We start from the raw sequence: 21,296 nt of genomic DNA on the forward strand, positions 1-21,296 counted from the left end.
TCTTTACTCAAAGGTTTGACCAGGGGAGATGGGAATTGTTTTCTAATACTAAACTTCATTCAGTCAACAAATATCTGTTAGGTGCTACCATTTGCCAAGCACTTTTCTAGACGCACAAGCTAATAGTGAACAAGACAAAAATGTGCTGGGATTTTGAAGGTAAAAAGTCGAACTGCAGAAAAAGTTTTCCCTGTGCACCACCGCCCAGCCCCTTGCCCAGATCCCTGCCCTGCTTCTCCATTAGGGCACTTGAGAAGTCAGATTCTGCATCCAGCCGGGGGCTGGTCCCTGTTGCTCTTGTGGGTGTGGCTGTTAGTGATTGCTGTTGGCAGAAAGACCCCTAGAGTGTAGGCCAGTATGTCAGTCAGCTAGGGTGCTCCCATAACAAAATAGGAGGAGGCTTGAACACAGACAGGAGGCTTGAACAATAGAAATTCATTTTTCTCACAGTCCTGGAGGCTAGAAGTCCAAGATCAAGGTGCCAGCAGAGCTGATTTCATTCTGAGACCCTTGGTTTGTAGAGGTCATCTCTTCCCTGTGTCTCTATGTGGCACTTCCTCTGTGTGCGCACTTCTGGCATCTCGATTTCCTCTTATAAAGATACCCATTTGATTGGATTAGGGCCCACCTGTATGACCTCATTTTACTTTAATAAGTTCTTTAAAGGCCTTATCTCCGAATATAGTCACCTTCTGAGGTACCAGGGACTGGGACTTCAACAGATAAATTTGTGGTAACGTAATTCATTCTAGCCTTTGGGAGTCCTTCCTTTCCACTGAGCATCATCACCTCTTCCCCTGAGCATCTTCCCTTCCGTTGAGCTGTGACAGCTTTACCTCCTCTCATGGCGTTCTCTCCCTCCACTGCCTTCCCACCAGGACCATCTCCGCCAGCACCCAAGTGCAGGGAGGAGACTTCAACCTGTACGAGAACATGCGTTGCCACGGCGTCCCGCTGGTCACCATCAGCCGAGGCCGGGTCGTGTACGAGAACGGCGTCTTCATGTGTGCTGAGGGCACCGGCAAGTTCTGTCCCCTGCGATCCTTCCCAGACACTGTCTACAAGAAACTGGTCCAGAGAGAAAAGGTACGGTGAGGGAGAGGGGAGAATACATGTGGGAAGGGGTTGAAGACTCCTGTTGGGGACTTCTTATATGACTATTGTAAGTCTCAAAGATGTTCTCACTGTTTTTTCCACCAGAATCCTGTTGCCTGAATAGTCACTTTGGGAACAATCAAAATAGGAGAAAAGGAGCACCTGTAACAGAGTGAAATTTACTGGGAAGGGTCCCCAAGTCCCTTGGAGCCGGGGACACTATGAGGTGCTCACAGCTACTCCTGACACCCAGGTTTCTTGTGGTGCCTCAGGGCAGGGTGCTCCTGGCTTAGCCAGGGTTATATTTGCACTGGAGATCCCCTTTCCCAAAACTCCCCACAATTGCCCTGTGTCTGCTGTGGAATGGATGGGCTTTGCTGAGTCTCCAGCACTGAAGGGATCAGGTCAGGTCTGAAATAGCTCACTGCCATGCGGGGGTAGCCTGAGGTCTTATCTTGAGAATTTCACCCAGTCCTTGGATTCCATTAACACTCTAAGTGTTCAGTGAAGCTTGAGGCTCCTTCCTCATCTCCAGGGATACCGAACGCTGGGGAGAGTTTCACCCAAAAGAACTGGCTCTTCCCTCACTGTTCTGGGATTGACTGTCCAGCCTTATCTTTGAGGGCTGCCCTGGCCTTCCTGTGCGCCATTGCAGCTGCTGCGCCTGTGCGGCATGGCAGAAAGTGAAAAAGAACTAAAGAGCCTCTTGATGAACGTGGAAGAGGAGAGTGAAAAAGTTGGCTTAAAGCTCAACATTCAGAAAACTGATTATGGCATCCAGTCCCATCACTTCATGGCAAATAGATGGGGAAATGGTGGAAACAGTGGCTGACTGTTTTTCTGGGCTCCAAAATCACTGCAGATGGTGATTGCAGCCATGAAATTAAAAAATGCTTACTCCTTGGAAGGAAAGTTATGACTAACCTAGACAGCATATTAAAAAGCAGAAACATTACTTTATCGACAAAGGTCCATCTAGTCAAGGCTATGGTTTTTCCAGTAGTCATGTATGGATGTAAGAGATGGACTCTAAAAAAAGCTGAGCACAGAAGAATGGATGCTTTTGAACTGTGGTGTTGGAGAAGACTCTTGAGAGTCCCTTGGACTGCAAGGAGATCCTACTATCCTGAAGGAGATCAGTTCTGAGTGTTCATTGGAAGGACTGATGTTGAAGCTGAAACTCCAATCCTTTGGCCACCTGATGCAAAGAGCTGACTCATTGGAAAAGACCCTAATGCTGGGAAAGATTGAGGGCAGGAGGAGAAGGGGACAACAAAGGATGAGATGGTTGGATGGCATCACCGACTCAGTGGACATGGGTTTGGGTGGACTCCGGGAGTTGGTGATGGACAGGGAGGCCTGGTGTGCTGCAGCTCATGGGGTCGCAAAGAGCTGGACATGACTGAGCGACTGAACTGACTGACTGACTGACCTTCCTGACGACTCCAGGTGCTGGGAACCAATAGCAGCCCTGGCCTCATGGTGGAGGACTCAAATCACCGGAAAGCAAGCAGTCTGATAAACTGACAGGTGGAAGCATCATGCGGTTTCCCCTCTGGCAGAAAGTACTATCATCATGATTCAAAAGGCTGCTGCCTAGCTATTTCCAGGTTCTGTCCAGAAATGGTGGGTGTTCTTAGAAACACCATGGCCAACGGCCTAGGAGCCCCAGCCCTAATCCAGGTCTTCTGCTGGGGAGCAGACTTGGACTACCCAAACAAAGCATGACTGTAGTTATTCCAGTACTCAGTCTGAAAACAGACTCAGGATCTCTCAGGTAGGTGAAGGGTCCCACCTCCACTATGCTTCCCAGATAGGGACAATGGCAGGAGGCCTCAGCCCCACCTCTGCAGGACATGCCAGAAAGAGATGGAAAAGCGATCCATTCACATGCAAGATTATCTGACAGAGGGTGGCAATGATTTAAAAAAAGAAAATGGAAAAAATGTCAGTGATGATGTAGAGAAATCAAAAAGCTCATTCACTGTAAATCAATGTAAAATGGTGTAGCCACTTTGGAAAACAGTTTGGCAATTCCCAAAAAGTTATAGAGTTGCCAAAATGACTCAGCAATTCCTTTCTTGGGTATGGACATACTCAAGAGAAATGAAAATACATGTCTGCAGAAAATCTTATCCATGAATGTTGATAGCAGGATTTTTTTCATAAGAGCCAAAAAGTGAGAACTCAAATGCCTATCAACTATTGAATAAACAAAATGTGGTGTTAATATAGCCATACAATGGAATATTATTCAGCCATGAAATGGAATGGAATGCTAATACATGCTATATACAACATGCATGAACCTTAAAAACATTATGCTAAGTGAAAGAATCCAGTCACAAAAGACAACATATTATATGATTCCATTTGTTGGAAATGTCCAGAAGAAGCAAATCCTTAGAAAATAGACTAGTGGTTGCTTAGGGTTGGTCAGAGAGAATGGGAGTGACTGCTTGTGAGTATGGGGATTTTTTTTAAGGACTTCCCTGGTGGCTCAGACAGTAAAGGGTCTGTCTACAATGCAGGAGACCCAGGTTCGATCCCTGGGTTGGGAAGATCCCCTGGAGAAAGAAATGGCAATCCACTCCAGGACTATTGCCTGGAAAATCCCATGGACAGAGGAGTCTGGTAGGCTACAGTCCATGGGGTCTCAAAGAGTCAGACACAACTGAGCGACTTCACTTTCACTTATGAGGATTTTTGAGGGGTGATGAAGATATTTTGAATTTACACAGTGGTGATGTAATTCACAACCTTGTGAATTACACTAAACACAACTATACTGTATACTTTTAAACGGGGAGTTTTATGGTATGTGAATTATATCTCAATTCAAAAAAAAAAAATCTGTCAACAGTTCTATGACTTTCCCAAAAGAGAACATTTTAGTCAGGAAATAGGGTCAAAAGAGGGCAGACAAAGTGTTTGAAGCCCTTCTAAAAGCCAACCTCACAAAAATGTCAGACAGATAGCAGTTTGTGCTGCTCTGAGAGCCAGCCACAGTGAAAGAGCCCAGTTTCTAGGGCTGACATAAATTTAACTCAGAATCCCTTTATCCAAAGCACTTATTGTAATCACAAAGTAAGGTCCTCAAGAAAAAGCCATCTCTATTTCCTATTCTCCGGTATAGCCCTTACATAACAGAATGCAGGATTTCCCCACTGGCTCAGCAATAAAGAATCCACCAAAACGCAGGAGATGCAAGAGACACGAGTTCGATCTCTGGGTGGAGAAGATCCCCTGGAGGAGGAAATGACAACCCACTTTGGTATTCTTGCCTGGGAAACCTCACAGACAGGGGAGGCTGGCAGGCTACGGACTATGGGGTTGCAAAGAGTTGGACACAAGTGAGTTACTGAGCACACAATAGAATATAGGTATGCAGAAAACCTAATTTCCCCCAAATTATAAATATGCAGTCCGTACAGAGCAGGGTCCTCGGGGAGAAACCAGCCCTGGGGTTGGGACTAGTATCTAAAGCCAGGAAGCCAGGGGCTTCCAGGACCTGCCAAGGTCACTCACCCAGGGTTCACCAGGTCCATACTCCCACCTATACCACCCGGACCCCAAAGTGCAGCCTGGTAAAGGCTAAAACACTCCAGACCAGCTTTGACATTCTGAGGGCTGAGCTCAACTACAGATCTGTTGGAGAATACAAAGGAATATGTAAGCTGAGGAGCATTCCAGAAATCACCCATATCTATTGTTTCTCTCAACAAGGTTTTCAATAAGCATTGAGCAGCAAGGAGAAGGCAATGGCACCCCACTCCAGTACTCTTGCCTGGAGAATCCCATGGACAGAGGAGCCTGGTAGACTGCAGTCCATGGGGTCGTGAAAAGTCGGACACGGCTGAGCGACTTCACTTTCACTTTTTATTTTCACCCATTGGAGAAGGAAATGGCAACCCACTCCAGGGTTCTTGCCTGGAGAATCCCAGGGATGGGGGAGCCTGGTGGGCTGCCGTCTATGGGGTCGCACAGAGTCGGACACGACTGAAGTAGCAGCAGCAGCAGCAAGGAGATTGAGGTTCTGTCTCTGATGAGTGCCTGGGGTGTAGATTATATATGCTGCTCCTTCAGACCTTATGCACACACTCCAAAACACTTCTCACAATACCACCCTTTAAAATGATAAAGCCCCATAAATTACCTCTGCAATAATAACAACTGCTGGTACTTTTGTGTCACTCACCATGTGCCAGAGTTTTACGTGTTCTGTTTCATTTGATCTCATAACAACTCTGTACTTACAAATGAGAAAACAGGCACAGAGAGTTTATGTAACTTGCATAAGGTCACACAGCTTCCAAGTAACAGAACTGGGAGTGAAACATAGGCAGTCTGGTTGCAGAATACAGGCTGTTAATTCTACTGCCTTTGTGAGTACAAAATTAACTACTATTGCTAGTGGGGGATTCTAATCTTCAAATCAGCTGTATTTAGCCTCTATTCCCACAAAGTTGTCAGATCGATCCCAGTAAAAGCTCCAGTACTTTGTCCACCTGAAGCGAAGAGTTGACTCATTGGAAAAGACCCTGATGCTGGGAAAGACTGAAGGCAAAAGGAGAAGGGGGAGACAGAGGATGAGGTGATTAGATAGCACCATCAACTCAATGGAAATGAATTTGAGCAAACTCCAGGAGAGAGCAGAGGACAGGAAAGCCTGGTGTGCTGCAGTCTATGGGGTCGCAAAGAGTCAGACATGACTTAGCAACTGAACAACAGCAGCAGCTTGAGAACCTGGCAAGTGAAGGGATCACTGCTCCATGTGAGGGATGCTCTCTAAAGCTGAATCTCTCCGAAGGCTCCCTGCTGCCTTGGAAAGCATTCCGCCAGTGTCAAGGAGGAGCCAGTGGATATCTCCTTTATGCACATACCTGGACACGCTCACACATATGCCCTGTTTAGGAAGTACAAGAGGATTCTTTACCCTTGGACTCAAGATGTAGGAAGGCTTTGTCATGTGCAATAATTTGGGTTCTAAACAGAGTGGCAGTGTCTAGACTCTCATCAGCCATCAGGGAAGCTCTGGTGGTGGCGGTGGTGTCCTGGCCCTGATAGTTGATGGTGTCCGTGCTCTGATGGTATCATCTTTTCCCGTTTTCTCCTTCTCTGCCATCACTAGACCTTAAAGGTGAGGGGAGTGGACCGCACACCCTACCTGGGGGATGTAGCTGTCATTGTGCATCCTGGGAAAAAAGAGATGGGAACGCCGCTGGCAGACACTCCAACCCGGCCTGTCACCCGACACGGGGGCATGAGGGACCTTCATGAATCCAGCTTCAGCCTTTCTGGTAAGAGCAAGGGCCACTTGGCCTGGCACTTGCGTCTCCACCACAGTGGGGTGTAGGGAGACAGGCGGAGGGGCCAGGAGTCGCACCCAGGCAGTGGGCTTACTCCACCTCCTCCCTCTGTCTCCCATCCCCTGCCTGGTGATGAGTGTTGGTCCCCTGTTAGAGACACACAAATACTGGGGATGGGAGAAGAGGGCTCTCCCAGTCCACAGGCACCTGCCACTCCACCCGGCCACGGCTCTTCTGGGGCTTGCCCCTCGGTTACTAAGTTCAAATGTTTTCATCCCTTGAAACATCTCAAGGGCCTGGCACGTAGGGTGCCCCTAGAGATGATCAGACCTCAGAAGGGTTAACTCTGTGTCCCGCATTTCCCACCCTGTCCTCACCAGCCTCTCTGAAAGACATGGTGTGTTTCCCTTATACCCTTTTCTCCCTCATCTTAGCCTGTTTGCTCCTCTGCCACCTTCTTTTCTTGCCAGGAGTTGTACTGTACAGAATATACAAAACAGAAATATATGGGTGTGTCTATGCTTAGAGACTTTATTGTTGATAGCTGCATGCCTCCCAGGTGCTCGGTGGTAGTCAAAGGTGGGGGTCATTGTGGGCATAAACCGCAAGCCTCCCTGGAGAACAGGTAGAGGCCCATAAGGTGCCCTGGACCTGCAAGAGCAGCTTTGCTGGAAAGTGTGAGCCCCACGTGAAAGGGGTCAGGGCTGGGTCTTGCTGAGCTGCCTCCAGGACTAGCCCCGGTGCAGACCAAGGCTCTGCTCTGCAGGCTCTGTGCTGGGCCCAGAGGGTGAGAGGATGTAGACCCACATGCCTCCACACAGAGCATGGATGCTCCGGGGGACGGGGAAACACCGCCGCAAACCAGCCTAACCTGAGAGGCAAAGATCTATACCCAGGGCTGCAAGGGTCACGGCGGGCCGCTGGGCTTCCTTCGTGCGCAACCGTGTGCCGAGAGCAGCTCAGGTGGCTCCTGTCTGAGCTGCTGACCGGCCTTTGTGGGGAGAGGTCCTCTCCACACCCCTCCCCCATCATCTCAGAGCCAATCTCACTACAGAGATAACTTCTCCCCTGCCCTGAGGGCCACTGTTAAAACTCCCACCAGTGACCGAGTGCATTCAGAAAGAGGTCCGCCATGTGGAGTGTCCGTGGGTGCGCCCGACTGGCCAATCCAGGAGCGCCCCACGGCTGCCTGAGTCTGACCCCTCCAGCGGGGGTCAGCCCCAAGAGAAGCGTCCAGGCCCGAGAGAAGCCAGGCCCCTCGGGCCCCTGGCTTCTGCTCCCACCCAAGTCTGGGTAGAGCCAAGACTGGACAGAACCGCTCTCAGGTGCAGCAGACACCAGGCAGCCTCTCACCTTCCCTCGCCTCAAACCCTGTCTACTGGGAGACAGGCGGAAGAATGTTCCACGGCACTCCCTGGGGCACCAGGACTTCTTTTCTAAGCCTAGAGATTTCAAGACGTGGGGGCCTTTGGGGGTGCTTTTCTATGTTTTTCCAAGACAACGGCGCCCCCTCCTCCCTCGCTTGCTCACTGAGTCATATGTACAAAGGCCCACTTGCTAACAGGCGGCTCCATGGTCTGTGTGCTTGACAAGAGGGTACCTCCAGGGCTGGGAGTGATGAAGGCAGGGGTAGCAAGGCAGTTAGTTAACCGTGCAGGCTCTGAATCAGGAAGACCGGGGTTCAAGTCCAGGCTTTACATACTCATACACTATGGGACAGGGGGCAAGTTAACTTCCCTGAGCCTCAGTCTTCCCACCTGTAAAAGGGGATGGTATTGTGTTGAGGATTAAATTAGATCTAAGCACGGGAGGACCCGGTTTTATTACCCAGGGGAACTCACTCTGTGCTTCCTTCCTTCCAGGTTCTCAGATCGATGACCATGTTCCAAAGCGAGCCTCGGCTCGGATCCTCGCTCCCCCCGGAGGCAGGTCAAGCGGCATTTGGTAAAGACACTGCCCAGCCCCCCAAGTGAAGATGCTCCGACGCCACCAGCCTCACACCCTCCGGCGCAGCTGCAGGGGTGGGGCGGGAGAGGCCGCGGGGCAGCTCACCACCTGAGGGGCCCCTTGATCCAGGGGCCCTCCCCCATGTCTGACACGTGATTCACTGTGCTTCGAGCCAACCCTAACAGGCACTTTGAGATGTGTTCCTCCTGCTGCAGTCATTTCCTGCCTCGGCCCCGGCGGGCTTCCCTGGGGCCCAGGAAGCCCATACTATGCACAGAGCCTACTTGCATAGAGCCTGGCCCCGCCCCTCCCTCGCACCGCCCCCTGCTGGCCTTGGGCAACCCCCGCCCTTAGTGCCCTGCCCCTGGCTGACCCGCCAGTTGTCCAGAGCACTTTAGCAGATGTGTTTTAAAAGAAAAGTACCCTCTCCCCATCCCCTTTGGCCCCGCGGTCGTTTTCCCCAAGTCAGACAGGTGTCCGCATCCCAGCCATGCCCAGGACCTCCCGTTTCTCCCGATTCAACTCCTGCCCCGGTTTGGGAGTGGCTGGGACACGCTGCGCCCTTTGCTGGCTGCCTCGTCCCCGAGTCCCGGCAGTCCCAGGCCCAGAAGGGCTGGGCTGGCTGGGAGGGCATGAGGCTGGTGCCAGGCGCGTGTATATGATTTCGTTTTGCACGTTTGGTTTGCGCAGTGGTTTGGTTTGACTTGTTTGTGCATCCTGTGAAAACTGACGGTGCTTTGTGTCACTAGCATAGCATAGAAACAGGAATAGATGTGGACCTTAAGAAATGCTGCATCGACACCAACCAGACAGCCTAGGGCACTGAGAACAGGGGCCAGAGGCGGGTGCTGGACTCTCGGGGCCCTCTTCTCCGTATCTGAAGTCTTCCGGTCCTCCCGCTCCCCTCCTGGTTTCCTGCATCCTGAGAGGGTGCCCGGAATGCTGGCCCTAGAGACCTTCAGGAAGCAAGGTGGCCTTTCCCATGTATGGTCCTGGTCACTCCCAGCACTAGCCGCCCCCCCCCCCCCCCAACATACACACACCCAATTGCCTGTAGGTATCCCCCTGCTGGACAGAGGCCCAGTTGCTCCTCCTGTGTGATTGGCAAGAGGCCTCCTGCCTGCTGGGGTGGGGGGGGGGGGCATGATAGGGGGAGCAGGCTGGCTGTATGCCAGGTAGGAGGCCAGGCCAGTAGGACCTGGCTATAGCCAACAGTGTTACACAGGGTCCGCGGTCTCCTGTGTTCAGCACCTCGCCCTCACCTGCTTGTGGTCTCCATCTCTCAGCTGGGCCTCCCTTGTCTCCAAAACTCCAGGAGGTTTCCATGGAAACACTAGAGGCTGCCCTTGCTAAGCCTTGTTCCCCCTTGGGGAGTGACGTCACATTCCACCTGGGCTGACACGCGGCTCCTGCACTCTTGGGCCAGTGGTCATACCCTGCACATTTCTGCAGTGCTTTTCATGTTTTCAAAGCCCTTTCACGTATGAGCTCTCAATTGCTCCTCACAACCACAAAGCGTGCATTATTCTCCCCTTTTTTTCAGATGTGGCCCAGAAAGCTCAGGCCCTCTGACTCCAGAAAGGTCCAGACTGCCCTTTTTAGAACTTGGCTGTCTGCCCCAGCTGAGGACAGAAGGAGTGGAGTGACATCTCTTGCAGATCCCCTCTGAGAGTTTAACCAGCTAGATGACTTACTCCCCCAGTAGGCATTCTGCTTTGTTTTGCACAGGTAGATAGATTTTTCTTGTAAACAAACTAATGCATATTCACTATTTGAGCCAGAACTAGTTACATGCTGGAGGCTTGCCATGTGGTTTGAGCTGCCTCTGCATCCTCACCCCTCCCTTCATGCTCCCCTTCCTCACTATGGGGCTGAGAGGACCCAGACGGTAACCCAGGAAGCAGAGGCAGCAAAGGCACTCATGGAGAGTGGTAGCTATGGGGACAGTCAGTAGGGATCTAAGCCTGGGAAACCGTGACACTGATCCCTTGGTACAATGCACATCATCTTTATCCCTTTCAGCCCTTGCTGGGTCATGGGCCTTGGGCAGATGCCAAAGAGCCAAGCAGTGGTGGTAGCCAGCGGGCAGAGCATCCCTGCTTGGGCCAGGAAAGCTTTACCTTCTCTGAGTGCCTCCGCCTGAGAGATGCGTGGTCTGTGGCTCTGGGAGACCACCTGCAGGTGTGGTCCATTGAAGGCCCTCCACTTCATTCGCCCCCGACCCTTACATAGATCCACCCTTGCCCAGAAGCATCTAGATGGAAATCAGAAGGAGGTTCAAGGAACCAAATGAAAGGTCAGCCCTGCCACCCATTCCCTGCCCCTGTGCTGAGTTCCAGCCAGCCCCATCACCAGCCCCACCGGCTCCTGGTTGGAATGAAAAGGGTCTCTGGTTGCACTGAATGCAGCTCTCAAACTTGGTCTTGTACTTGCTGAATAAATACTGTTGTTCTTGCCTTAGCTGCTCTCTAGGTTTGTGGGGTTAAGTTACCAGAAAATTGTGCTACCGTGTGTGCGTGTGTATGTGTGCGTGTGTGTAGTGCTAGGAGTCCACAGTAGGTCTCGGTCAAGCCAATGCCGAGATGAGGGCTTTTCCAATACTGACCCAGAAACCACAGAAACCACTCGGAAACCCAAACCCCCTCCAGCTACCCAGGCGGCGGGCACAGCCTGGGGTCGGGATGGAGCCTCGAACACCCCAGCACCCAAGTGACTTCCTCACTCCTCTGTAAACGTCATGGTGCTAAGATTGTGTCAACCCCAGGACGGCACATGGTCTTGTGCTTTGGCCACCTTATTGAGGCAAACATACAACAGCCCGACTCATTGTGTTCTGGTGCAGGTTTGTATTAAACTATAGCTACTTCTCTCTTGGTCTCAGTTGTGTTTCTTCAAAGAAGAGGGAGTTTGGTGGGGGGACCTTTTCTTCCATAGTGGCTGGGGTGAGGCTTTAGCCACTAAAAAAAAGGCCAAAAAACTCAGCTTTGGTTCTTCACTTGTGTTGTGTGGCAGGTGGCAGTTCACTGGGAGGCCTGAACAGAGTTTGAAGATTAAAATATCACTGAATGCTTCCCTGGTGGTCCAGTGGTTAAGATTGTGCACTTCCACTGCAAGAGTCACAGGTTTGATCCCTGGTCAGGGAAGTTCCACATGCCTCGCGGTCTGGTCAAAAAAAAAATGTTGAGAGATGGGAGCCTCAGTGATCCAACAGCTAATAGTCAGTCCTTTCTCCTGGTGGGAACAAAACCAAGTTTTCTGGTGCTTAATTTCTAAGACAAGGGTGAGTTGAGTTATCTGAAACAGGAATAGTTAGACAAAGATATTAGATACAAAAAGAGGGTGGGAGAGTGGGGTTGGACTAGGCTTTCCCCACCCACCATTGGTCACTTGTTTTCTTGGCTACCATTTTGGAACACCATAGCCTACTCTCCACGTTGGAACCATGGACTCACAAAATCACATTTCAAAGGATTTTACAAGGCCAATGTGTCTTTGAGGAGTTATCAGGCTGCTCTCCGGCTCCACTGAGAGCCCACTGTGCCCTCAAACCCTTCCATCTGCATCAAGGCTAACTCAGGCAGAGATTGGGGGGTTATTCTGATCAAACACTTTCACACTAGTGAGTGAGTGAAATTATTGCTACCAGTACCATGGGGTCATGGGTGCGTGCTAGGTCACTTCTTCAGTCATGCCTGACTCTTTGTGACCCTGTGGGCTGTAGCCCATCAGGCTCCTCTGTCCATGGGATTCTCCAGGCAAGAATACTGGAGTGGGTTGCCATGCCCTCCTCCAGGGGATCTTCCAGACCCAGGGATCAAATCCACGTCTCATATCTCCTGCAATGGAGGCAGGTTCTTTACCACTAGTGCCACCTGGGAAGCCCACTATGGAGTCACTTGTACTTATTTCTTAGCCTCCAAAATAAAGCCTTAATGAGGGAATTTTAGGTACAATAGGGAAACAGTTGTCTGCAGAGGAACTTTCACACCTCTCCTGCAAATAAGGTAGCCCATGACCTAAAGAAACACTCAGAGCACTACAGTTAATAATGAAGTGATCTGTGCGTAAAAGTTCTACTGGCACTTCTGAGCCAGATGGAAACACCATTGTCTGATTTGTGAAGGAAGCTGAGTTGCTGGGATGGTACTAAGCCAAAATGTCTGTTTCCTCATAACATGGGAGCACACCAGAATGTGATTAAATGCCAAAAATCCCTTGTGTAAGTGTTTGAATGAAAAATGGCATGGCCGCACATTCGGCAGATCATGTGCATGGTATCAGGTATTTCATAGAGAAAAAAAATAAAACAAGATACCAGGAAGACACTGGTCTCCTTTGTATGCAGTTGTGGAAAAACAAAAGACCACAGATTCAGACTTTAAAATAAGGCTTGGTCCTTTATAAGAATCTGCACTTGAGGGAACCTGAACCAGCCAGCAATTAAGCAACTGCTGCTGCTGCTGCTAAGTTGCTTCAGTCATGTCCGACTCTATGTGACCCCATAGACGGCTGCCCACCAGGCTCCCCTGTCCCTGGGATTCTCCAGGGAAGAACACTGGAGTGGGTTGCCATTTCCTTCTCCAATGCATGAAAGTGAAAAGTGAAAGTGAAGTTGTGAAGTCGTGTCTGACTCTTAGTGACCCCATGGACTGCAGCCTACCAGGCTCCTCCATCCATGGGATTTTCCAGGCAAGAGTACTGGAGTGGGGTGCCATTGCCTTCTCTGAGTCAAGCAACAGTCACCCTTAAATGCTTAACTCCAATTACAGGTTGACTTTTAGATTCAGGTACAGCCTAACACTAAGAATTGCCTTGCAGTTAGTGAAGGAGGAAGTCTCATGACACCTGAGGCAAAGAAGAAACCTCACAACACACCAGGAGGGTAGACCTCATTGTCCTAAGTTAACAAAAGGTTATTTGATAGCTGCTAATAACACCTTTGAAAGGGTTCTTGGTGTTTTTCCAGTAAAGCATTAAAGGATCTAACATTTGTTGATACTTGATACATCTTACAAAGATGGAAGCTGAGTTCTTCACTTGCCTACCTTCATATATTTACAAACCACACATTTATACCTAGAGGGATCTTGTCCAGGTTTGCCCAAACAATCCTGTTTTAAGTTTATTGCCCCCAGAATAATTCTTAACAGGGCCCTCTTTCACTTTCAAATATGTCTTGGTTTGGACAATAAATTGTATGGTCACCTTATATATACCTATACATTAGGCTATTAAAATGCTTGTCATGAGTCAAATGTTTTTCCATCACCGAAAGATGGGGGACAGGGCAAGGAAAATGGGTCCTTTTTCATGAGTAAGGACCAGGGTTTCCTATGACAAGCCCTGAGGCTCCACACAGCCTTGGAGACCTCACGAGACCTCAGTGGCTGTGGCTATAACAGAGGGTGAAGCCTTGGGGGCACCTTCCTAAGCTTTTCAGTTTAGCTTATAGACTTTATTATTCTATTAAAGGCTGTAAGCCTACCAAATTTTATCATTTACTTTTAAGGGGGCTTTGATTCAATTCATAAACTTAAATACTTTACAATATTTTAAACTAATTTAAAATTCTACTTCCTTTCTAAGTACCTTTCCCAAGTATTAAATGATTATTTTACCAATTTAATATACTGATAAATATAGTGAGCTTAGAGGTTTATTAGATATTTCTCTGCCAAGCATAAACATAGTAAGATTTCTGTAAGTCTATAACTCATAAGTCTTACATTACACATTTTAAGTTAGTTCTGGGGCACTCTAATAAGCCAAAATTTCTCTTACAAGTACATAAACTACCAAATATGTGCAGATCTCCTCTTTTTTTTAATTGAAGTATAGTTGATTTAAAATGCTGTTTTAGTTTCAGGTGCACAGTACAGTGACGTATGAGTGTCCAGATATCATCAAGACATTTCTAAAGAATGGAACTAATGCTTCAAGAGCTAGCAAGAGAAAGGCACTAGTTGCACACAAAGAATTGGACATCAAATGTCCGTCACCTGGTTTGTCAACAAAATACTAGAAGATGGAAGATCATGGAGTATGTTTTCTAACTTTTGAGGGAAAACAATTTCCAACCTAGAATTCTGCACACAGTCAATCTGTCAACCAAGTATCTGTGAAAAATCATTTTCAGTTCAGTTGCTCAGTCGTGTCTGACTCTTTGCAACCCCATGGACTGCAGCACGCCAGGCCTCCCTGTCCATCACCAACTCTCAGAGTTTACTCAAACTCTTGTCCATTGAGTCGGTGATGCCATCCAACCATCTCATCCTCTGTCATCCCCTTCTCCTCCTGCCCTCAATCTTTCCCAGCATCAGGGTCTGTTCAAATGAGTCAGCTCTTTGCATCAGGTGGCCAAAATATTGAAGTTTCAGCTTCAACATCAGTCCTTCCAGTGAACACTCAGGACTGATTTCCTTTAAGATGGACTGGTTGGATCTCCTTGCAGTCCAAGGGACTCTCAAGAGTCTTCAACACCACAGTTCAAAAGCATCAGTTCTTTGGCACTCAGCTTTCTTCACAGTCCAACCCTCACATCCATACATGACTAGACATGACCACTGGAAAAACCATAGCCTTGACTAGACGGACCTTTGCTGGCAAAGTAATGTCTCTGCTTTTTAATATGCTGTCTAGGTTAGTCATAACTTTCCTTCCAAGGAGTAAGCGTCTTTTTATTTCATGGCTGCAATCACCATCTGCAGTGATTTTGGAGCCCCCCAAAATAAAGTCTGACACTGTTTCCACTGTTTCCCCATCTATTTCCCATGAAGTGATGGGACCGGATGCCATGGTCTTTGTTTTCTGAATGTTGAGCTTTAAGCCAACTGTTTCACTCTCCTCTTTCACTTTCATCAAGAGGCTTTTTAGTTCCTCTTCACTTTCTGCCATAAGGGTGGTGTCATCTGCATATCTGAGGTTATTGATATTTCTCCTGGCAATCTTGATTCCAGCCTGTGTTTCTTCCAGTCCAGCGTTTCTCGTGATGTACTCTGCATATAAGTTAAATAAGCAGGGTGACAATATACAGCCTTGACATACTCCTTTTCCTATTTGGAACCAGTCTGTTGTTCCATGTCCAGTTCTAAGTGTTGCTTCCTGACCTGCATACAGATTTCTCAAGAGGTAGGTCAGGTGGTCTGGTATTCCCATCTCTTTCAGAATTTTCCACAGTTTATTGTGATCCACACAGTCAAAGGCTTTGACATAGTCAATCAAGCAGAAATAGATGCTTTTCTGGAAGTCTCTTGCTTTTTCCATGATCCAGCGGATGTTGGCAATTTGATCTCTGGTTCCTCTGCCTTTTCTAAAACCAGCTTGAACATCTGGAAGTTCACGGTTCACGTACTGTTGAAGCCTGGCTTGGAGAATTTTGAGCATTACTTTACTAGTGTGTGAAATGAGTGCAATTGTGTAGTAGTTTGAGCATTCTTTGGCATTGCCTTTCTTATGCATTTTCAGACATGCAAGACTGAAAATTTTGACCTTCTTTGTACCACTTTTTTGGGAATCTATTTGAGGGTGCATCCTAACATACTAAACTGCAGTTAAAAAAAAAAAAAACAGAAAGACGTGGGATAAAGGGAATAGGAGATTCAGCATAAGTAAGAGGATCAGGAATGGTGTAGAGGGAAACCCCTGGAAGACAGCTGGGCAGCAGCCTGGAGGACAGTTGGACCTGAGGAAGGAGTCCTGAGTAAATCCTGACCAGAAAGCTAGAAAAGCCATTGGGGAGACTTCCCTGGTGGTCCAGTGGCTAAGGCTACATGCTCGCAAGGCAGGAAGCCCAGGGTTTGATGACTGGCCAGGGAACTGTATCTGACATGCCACAACCAAGATCCAGTGCAGCTCAATAAAATAAATATTTTTTTTTAAGCCAGTTAGTCCTTTATTTGCTCTTTCATAATAATATGCTATAAATACTTAGCTGAAAGAGGTTCTCAAAACAACCAGAAATATTGCCTTACTCTTGATAAAAGAGAACTGAAGAAGGAAAGATGATTTGCAAAAATGAATGAATTATGGATTCTCTGAGTTTAGGGATTCTTTACACACATCTAATTTAACCTCTGCAGAAATTTCTACCACATCCTTGGCAGATCATCTAGCCCAGGAACCAGGACATTTAGTCCAGGGACAGAGACCTCCCTTCCCCAGGCATCCTCTCCTAGTCCCCCAGAGCTCTGTTTGTTCAGTATGACTTCCTTAATTGAAACTGAATTCTGTCTCTTGGCAACTCATGCCTTTTGCCCTAGCTCTTGCCTCTGGAGGCACAAAGACAAACAGCCACCTCATTCATGTGCCAGCTTTCTCTATGTGCACTTCAACATGGGCTCCACCCTGCTCACCCGCTCGTGTTTCCTCTAAGCCGATAGTTCTCCAACGTCAGCTTTGCATCAAAGTCACTTAAATGGGGACTTCCTGGAGGTTCAGAGGCTAAGACTCCATGTTTCCAAAGCAGGAGGCCCAGGTTTGATCCTTGGTGGGGAAATTAGATCCCTCATGCTGCACCTTAGAGTTTGCATGCTGAAACAAAGGTCTAAGATCCCATGTGCCACAATTAAGACCCAGCACAGACAGATAAATAATTTAAATAATAAAATTTTTAAAAAAGAAAGAATCACCTGGAGGACTTATTTAAATGAAGCCCAGTGGACCCCACCCCCACAGCTTCTGACTCAGTAGGTCTGCTGTGGGGACAAAGAATTTGTCTTATAAGACAAAGACTCCCCGGAGACTGCAAGGAACAACCTGGGAGGCAGAGGGCCCTGGAGAAGTACAACCCTAAGAAGTGATCTCCTTTGGAGAGTGAGTGCCTTCAGTTCCTGGGGGGCCAGAGCAGCAGCCATCCACTGAAAATGCCAGGAAGATATTTCTTACCCTGCCCTTTGCCACTGCTGTGCTGGCCTCCTCTTCTACCCTGTCTCTGCCTTGTTTGGCCTTTCTCTGCTTCCCAAGGTTCTGGATCCCTGGCCACAGTACTACCCATAAAGGCCTCCAGGTGGCGCTTTAAGCTTATCAGTGCCTGCTTCTTTGGTTTACGGCACCAAGATTGACCTAACTTAATATGCAGAGAGCGTCTGTACATCATGCAAAATGCTGAGCTGGATGAATCACAAGCTGGAATCAAGATTGCCAGGAAAAATATCAACAACCTCAGATATGCAGATGATACCACTCTAATGGCAGAAAGTGAAGAGGAGCTAAAGAGACTCTTGATAAGGGTGAAAGAGGAGAGTGAAAAAGCTGGCTTAAAACTCAACATTCAAAAAGCTAAGATCATGGCATTTCGTCCCATCACTTCACGGCAAATAGAAGGGGGAAAAGTACAAGCAGTGACAGATTTTATTTTCTTGGGCTCCAAAATCACTGCAGATGGTGACAGCTATGAAATTAAAAGACGTTTGCTCCTTGGAAGGAAAGCTATGACAAAACTAGACAGTGTATTAAAAAGTAGAGACATCACTTTGCTGACAAAGGTCTGTATAGTCAAAGCTGTGGTTTTTCCAGTAGTCAAGAATGGGTGTGAGAGCTGGATTATAAAGAAGTCTGAGCACCGAAGAATTGATCCACCACAATTCAGTGGTGCTGGAGAAGACTCTTGAGAGTCTTTTCTCCCTGGGACTGCAGGGAGAAAAAACCAGTCATTCCTAAAGGAAATGAACCCTGAATATTCATTGAAAGGACTGATGATGAAGCTGAAGCTCCAATACTTTAGCCACCTGATGCAAAGAGCCAACTTATTGGAAAAGGCCCTGATGCTGGGAAAGACAGAAGGAGAAAGGAGAAAGGGGCAGAAGAGGATGAGATGGTTAGATAGCATTACCAATTCAATGGACATGAATTTGAGCTCTGGGAGATAAAGAAAGACAGGGGAGCCTGGATTGCTGCAGTCTATGGGGTCTCAAAGGGTCGAACAAGACTTAGCAACTGAAGAACAACAAGAGACCTAAGAAAGGCCAATATGTCCACGTCACTGTGGCCTCAACCCCAGCCCCCAGAGCAGCTCGGGACTAGGTCAACCTTGAGTGTGAGTGAGGGGCCACAGCAGCCCTTCTGCTATCAGGAGAACCCCTGGGGAAGTTGTCGCTTTCAAAACCAATCTCAAGGTTTAGGTTAAAGTTGCAAGTTTTAACAAAAATACAGGATGCTCAGTGATATCTGAATTTCAGATAGCAAATCATTTTTAGAAATTTTGCATATAGACATATCTCATATAGTGTCTGTGGCATACTTACACTGAAAAGTTATTTGTTGTTTGTCTGAAATTCAAATTTAACTAGGCATCTTATATTCATCTGGCAAGGCTAGGTTTACTTTCGTGAGTTTTAGATTTTTTATGCAATGCAGGCCTATGGGGTATCTGCCAGGCATGTGTTAGGTACAAAAATGAACCAAGTGCAGCTTCTGCATTTAGAGATTAATTTGAGGAAAATATATATTGATAAATAATTATAGTACAGTAGGCTTAGGAAGCATGGGATAATAGACATTTGGGTTTTAGTGTTGTCTTTAGCTCAAGCTCTGCTTCTGATGTTCACTAGCTATGTGATCTTAGGCAAGTTAGTTAACTTTTCTGGGTCTCTATTGTTTATTGTAAAAATGGAAATGATACCAACCTCAGGGGATGACCAGGGCAGTTATAGGAAATGGTACACATCTCATGCCTGGCTATAGTAGCAGCTAAATAAATGTTAATTTCCCCTTTATAAAAAAGAAATGCCGTGTGTGTGAGAGAGAGAGACAAATAAAAGTACCAGCAAAGAGCTTTACTTGTTTTGGGAAGGTCTTTACAAAGAATATAACACTTCTTTGTTTTTTTGGCTGTGCTGAGTCTTCGTTGCTGCGTGCAGGCTTTCTCTAGCTGCGGTGAACGGGGGCTACTCTCTCGTTATGGTGCATGGATTTCTCATTGCGGTGGCTTCTTCTGTTGCAGATCAAGGTCTTTAGCCCGCTTCAGTAGACGTGGCATTCTGGCTTAGCTGCTCAGAGGCATGTGGAATCCTGCCAGACCAGGGATCAAACCGGTGTCCCCTGTATTGGCAGGCAGATTTTCAACCACTGGACTACCAGGGAAATCCACACTTCACTTTTTATATAAAAATAATAATAGATACTGTTTATTGAATGCCCACAACATGGTAAACACTGTACCAAGCACCTGACAAACAAGATCCCATCTAATCCTTATGTTAAGTCTCTGAGGTTTTTACTGTTATTATCCCTACTTTACAGATGAAGAAACTGAGTTAAATAGCTTGCCGTAGAGTTAGTGAGTGATAGATTTAGTATTTCATCAACGCAAGTTCTTGTAGCTTCCAAAGCATGCCCTAATCTCTGTCTAACGCTTCCTTTCCACAACTCGGCCTTTGACATTTGAGGAGGGGATCTCTACAAGGAGAAGCTGGATTTGTGTCCATCGAGCTGCAGAAACAGGGGATGCAGATGCAAATGCTGCGGCAGACAAAAGAGTGAGTCCTGGGAGACACTCGCAGTTCTATGTTCATTGCAGCACTGTTTACAACAGCCAGGACGTGGAAGCAACCTACTAATAAATGTCTATCAACAGAGGAATGGATAAAGACGTAACACATATGTATATATATAGATATATGTATATGTGTATGTATACATACACACACATATTGAATAGGAAATGGCAACCCACCCCACTATTCTTGCCTGGACAATTCCACAGACAGAGGACACTGGCGGGTTATAGTCCAAAGGATTGCAAAGAGTCAGACACAACTGAGTGCACACACACACACACACACACACACAATATATTACTCAGCCATGAAAGAATGAAATAATGCTATTTGCAGCTACATGGATGGACCTAGAGATTATCGTACTGAGTGAAGTAAGTCAGACAGAGAAAGAGAAATATCATATGGTTATACGTGGAGTCTAAAATATGACACAAATGAACTTATCTACAACACAGAATTAGAGTTACAGATATAGACAACACACTTATTGTAACCAGGGGGCAAGTGAGGGAAGGGATAAGTTGGGAGATTGGGATTGACATATACACACTACTGTATACAAAACAGATAACTAATAAGGATCTACTGTATAGCATAGGGCACTCTACTCAATATTCTGTAGTGGTCTATATGGGAAAAGAGTGGATATATGTATATGTATAACTGATTCACTTTGCTGTACACTTGAAAGTAACACAAGATCGTGAATCAACTACACTCCAATAAAAAAAAATTAAGAAAAAAAACTGTTGGATCCAAGTTAATCCAAGCCTTTATCACCCACCTGATCATCATGGTGGCATTTGCCACAAAATCAGGGTGACATCTTGCAATCTAAGCCACTGCTCTAAAGGTGGTATTTATTCTGGATACAGTGGGTCATTAATGTTCACAAGAGGTTTATCTTAAGACCTTTGCAAATTCTAAATTTGTATATTTGACCTTATATGATGTAACAGAATATAACTGAGGGGAGAATCAAATGACCTCTTGAACAGAATAAGAGTTTGGTTACTATTGATAGTTACCGTTTATTGGGTATTTACTGTGTTTTGAGTACTGCCGGCCATTTTTCATATGTTATCTCATTTAACCATCACAATTACAAATGAGAAAAACCATGGCCCAAGGTCACATCAAAAAGGAATTATTGGACCCAAGGCTTGTGCAGCTCCAGCAGGGAGAAGGGTTACATTCACTCTCTAGATAAGGTCACAAGGTCACCTGCTTCAAGTCTCGAGATTAAAATTCATTCCTTAACAAAATTACACACTGCTTCCATGAGCCCCTTGTACATTTTAAAGCCATGTCAAGGGTTTCCTATATCTGGGCATCAGTCCTACTTGAATGCCCTATTCCACGTTTGTGTGCTAATTCGCTTCAGTCATGTCCGACTCTTTGCAACCCCATGAACTGTAGCCCACCAGGCTCCTCTGTCCCTGGGATT

General features: G+C 47.1%; 1 protein-coding gene across 1 annotated transcript in view; it reads left to right on the forward strand.

The window, feature by feature from the left end:
* Positions 1-11,220, forward strand: part of DPYSL5 (dihydropyrimidinase like 5) — an 89,852-nt gene extending 78,632 nt beyond the window's left edge. The window contains exons 11-13 of the mRNA XM_069580272.1: positions 879-1,086; positions 6,227-6,395; positions 8,267-11,220. Coding sequence (XP_069436373.1) covers positions 879-1,086; positions 6,227-6,395; positions 8,267-8,352 — 463 coding nt within the window. The 3' untranslated portion in view covers positions 8,353-11,220. The remainder of the gene's footprint in view (positions 1-878; positions 1,087-6,226; positions 6,396-8,266) is intronic.
* Positions 11,221-21,296: the final 10,076 nt, after the last annotated feature.

This window comes from Ovis canadensis, chromosome 3, assembly GCF_042477335.2.
Source record: "Ovis canadensis isolate MfBH-ARS-UI-01 breed Bighorn chromosome 3, ARS-UI_OviCan_v2, whole genome shotgun sequence".
NCBI classification, from domain to species: Eukaryota; Metazoa; Chordata; class Mammalia; order Artiodactyla; family Bovidae; genus Ovis; species Ovis canadensis.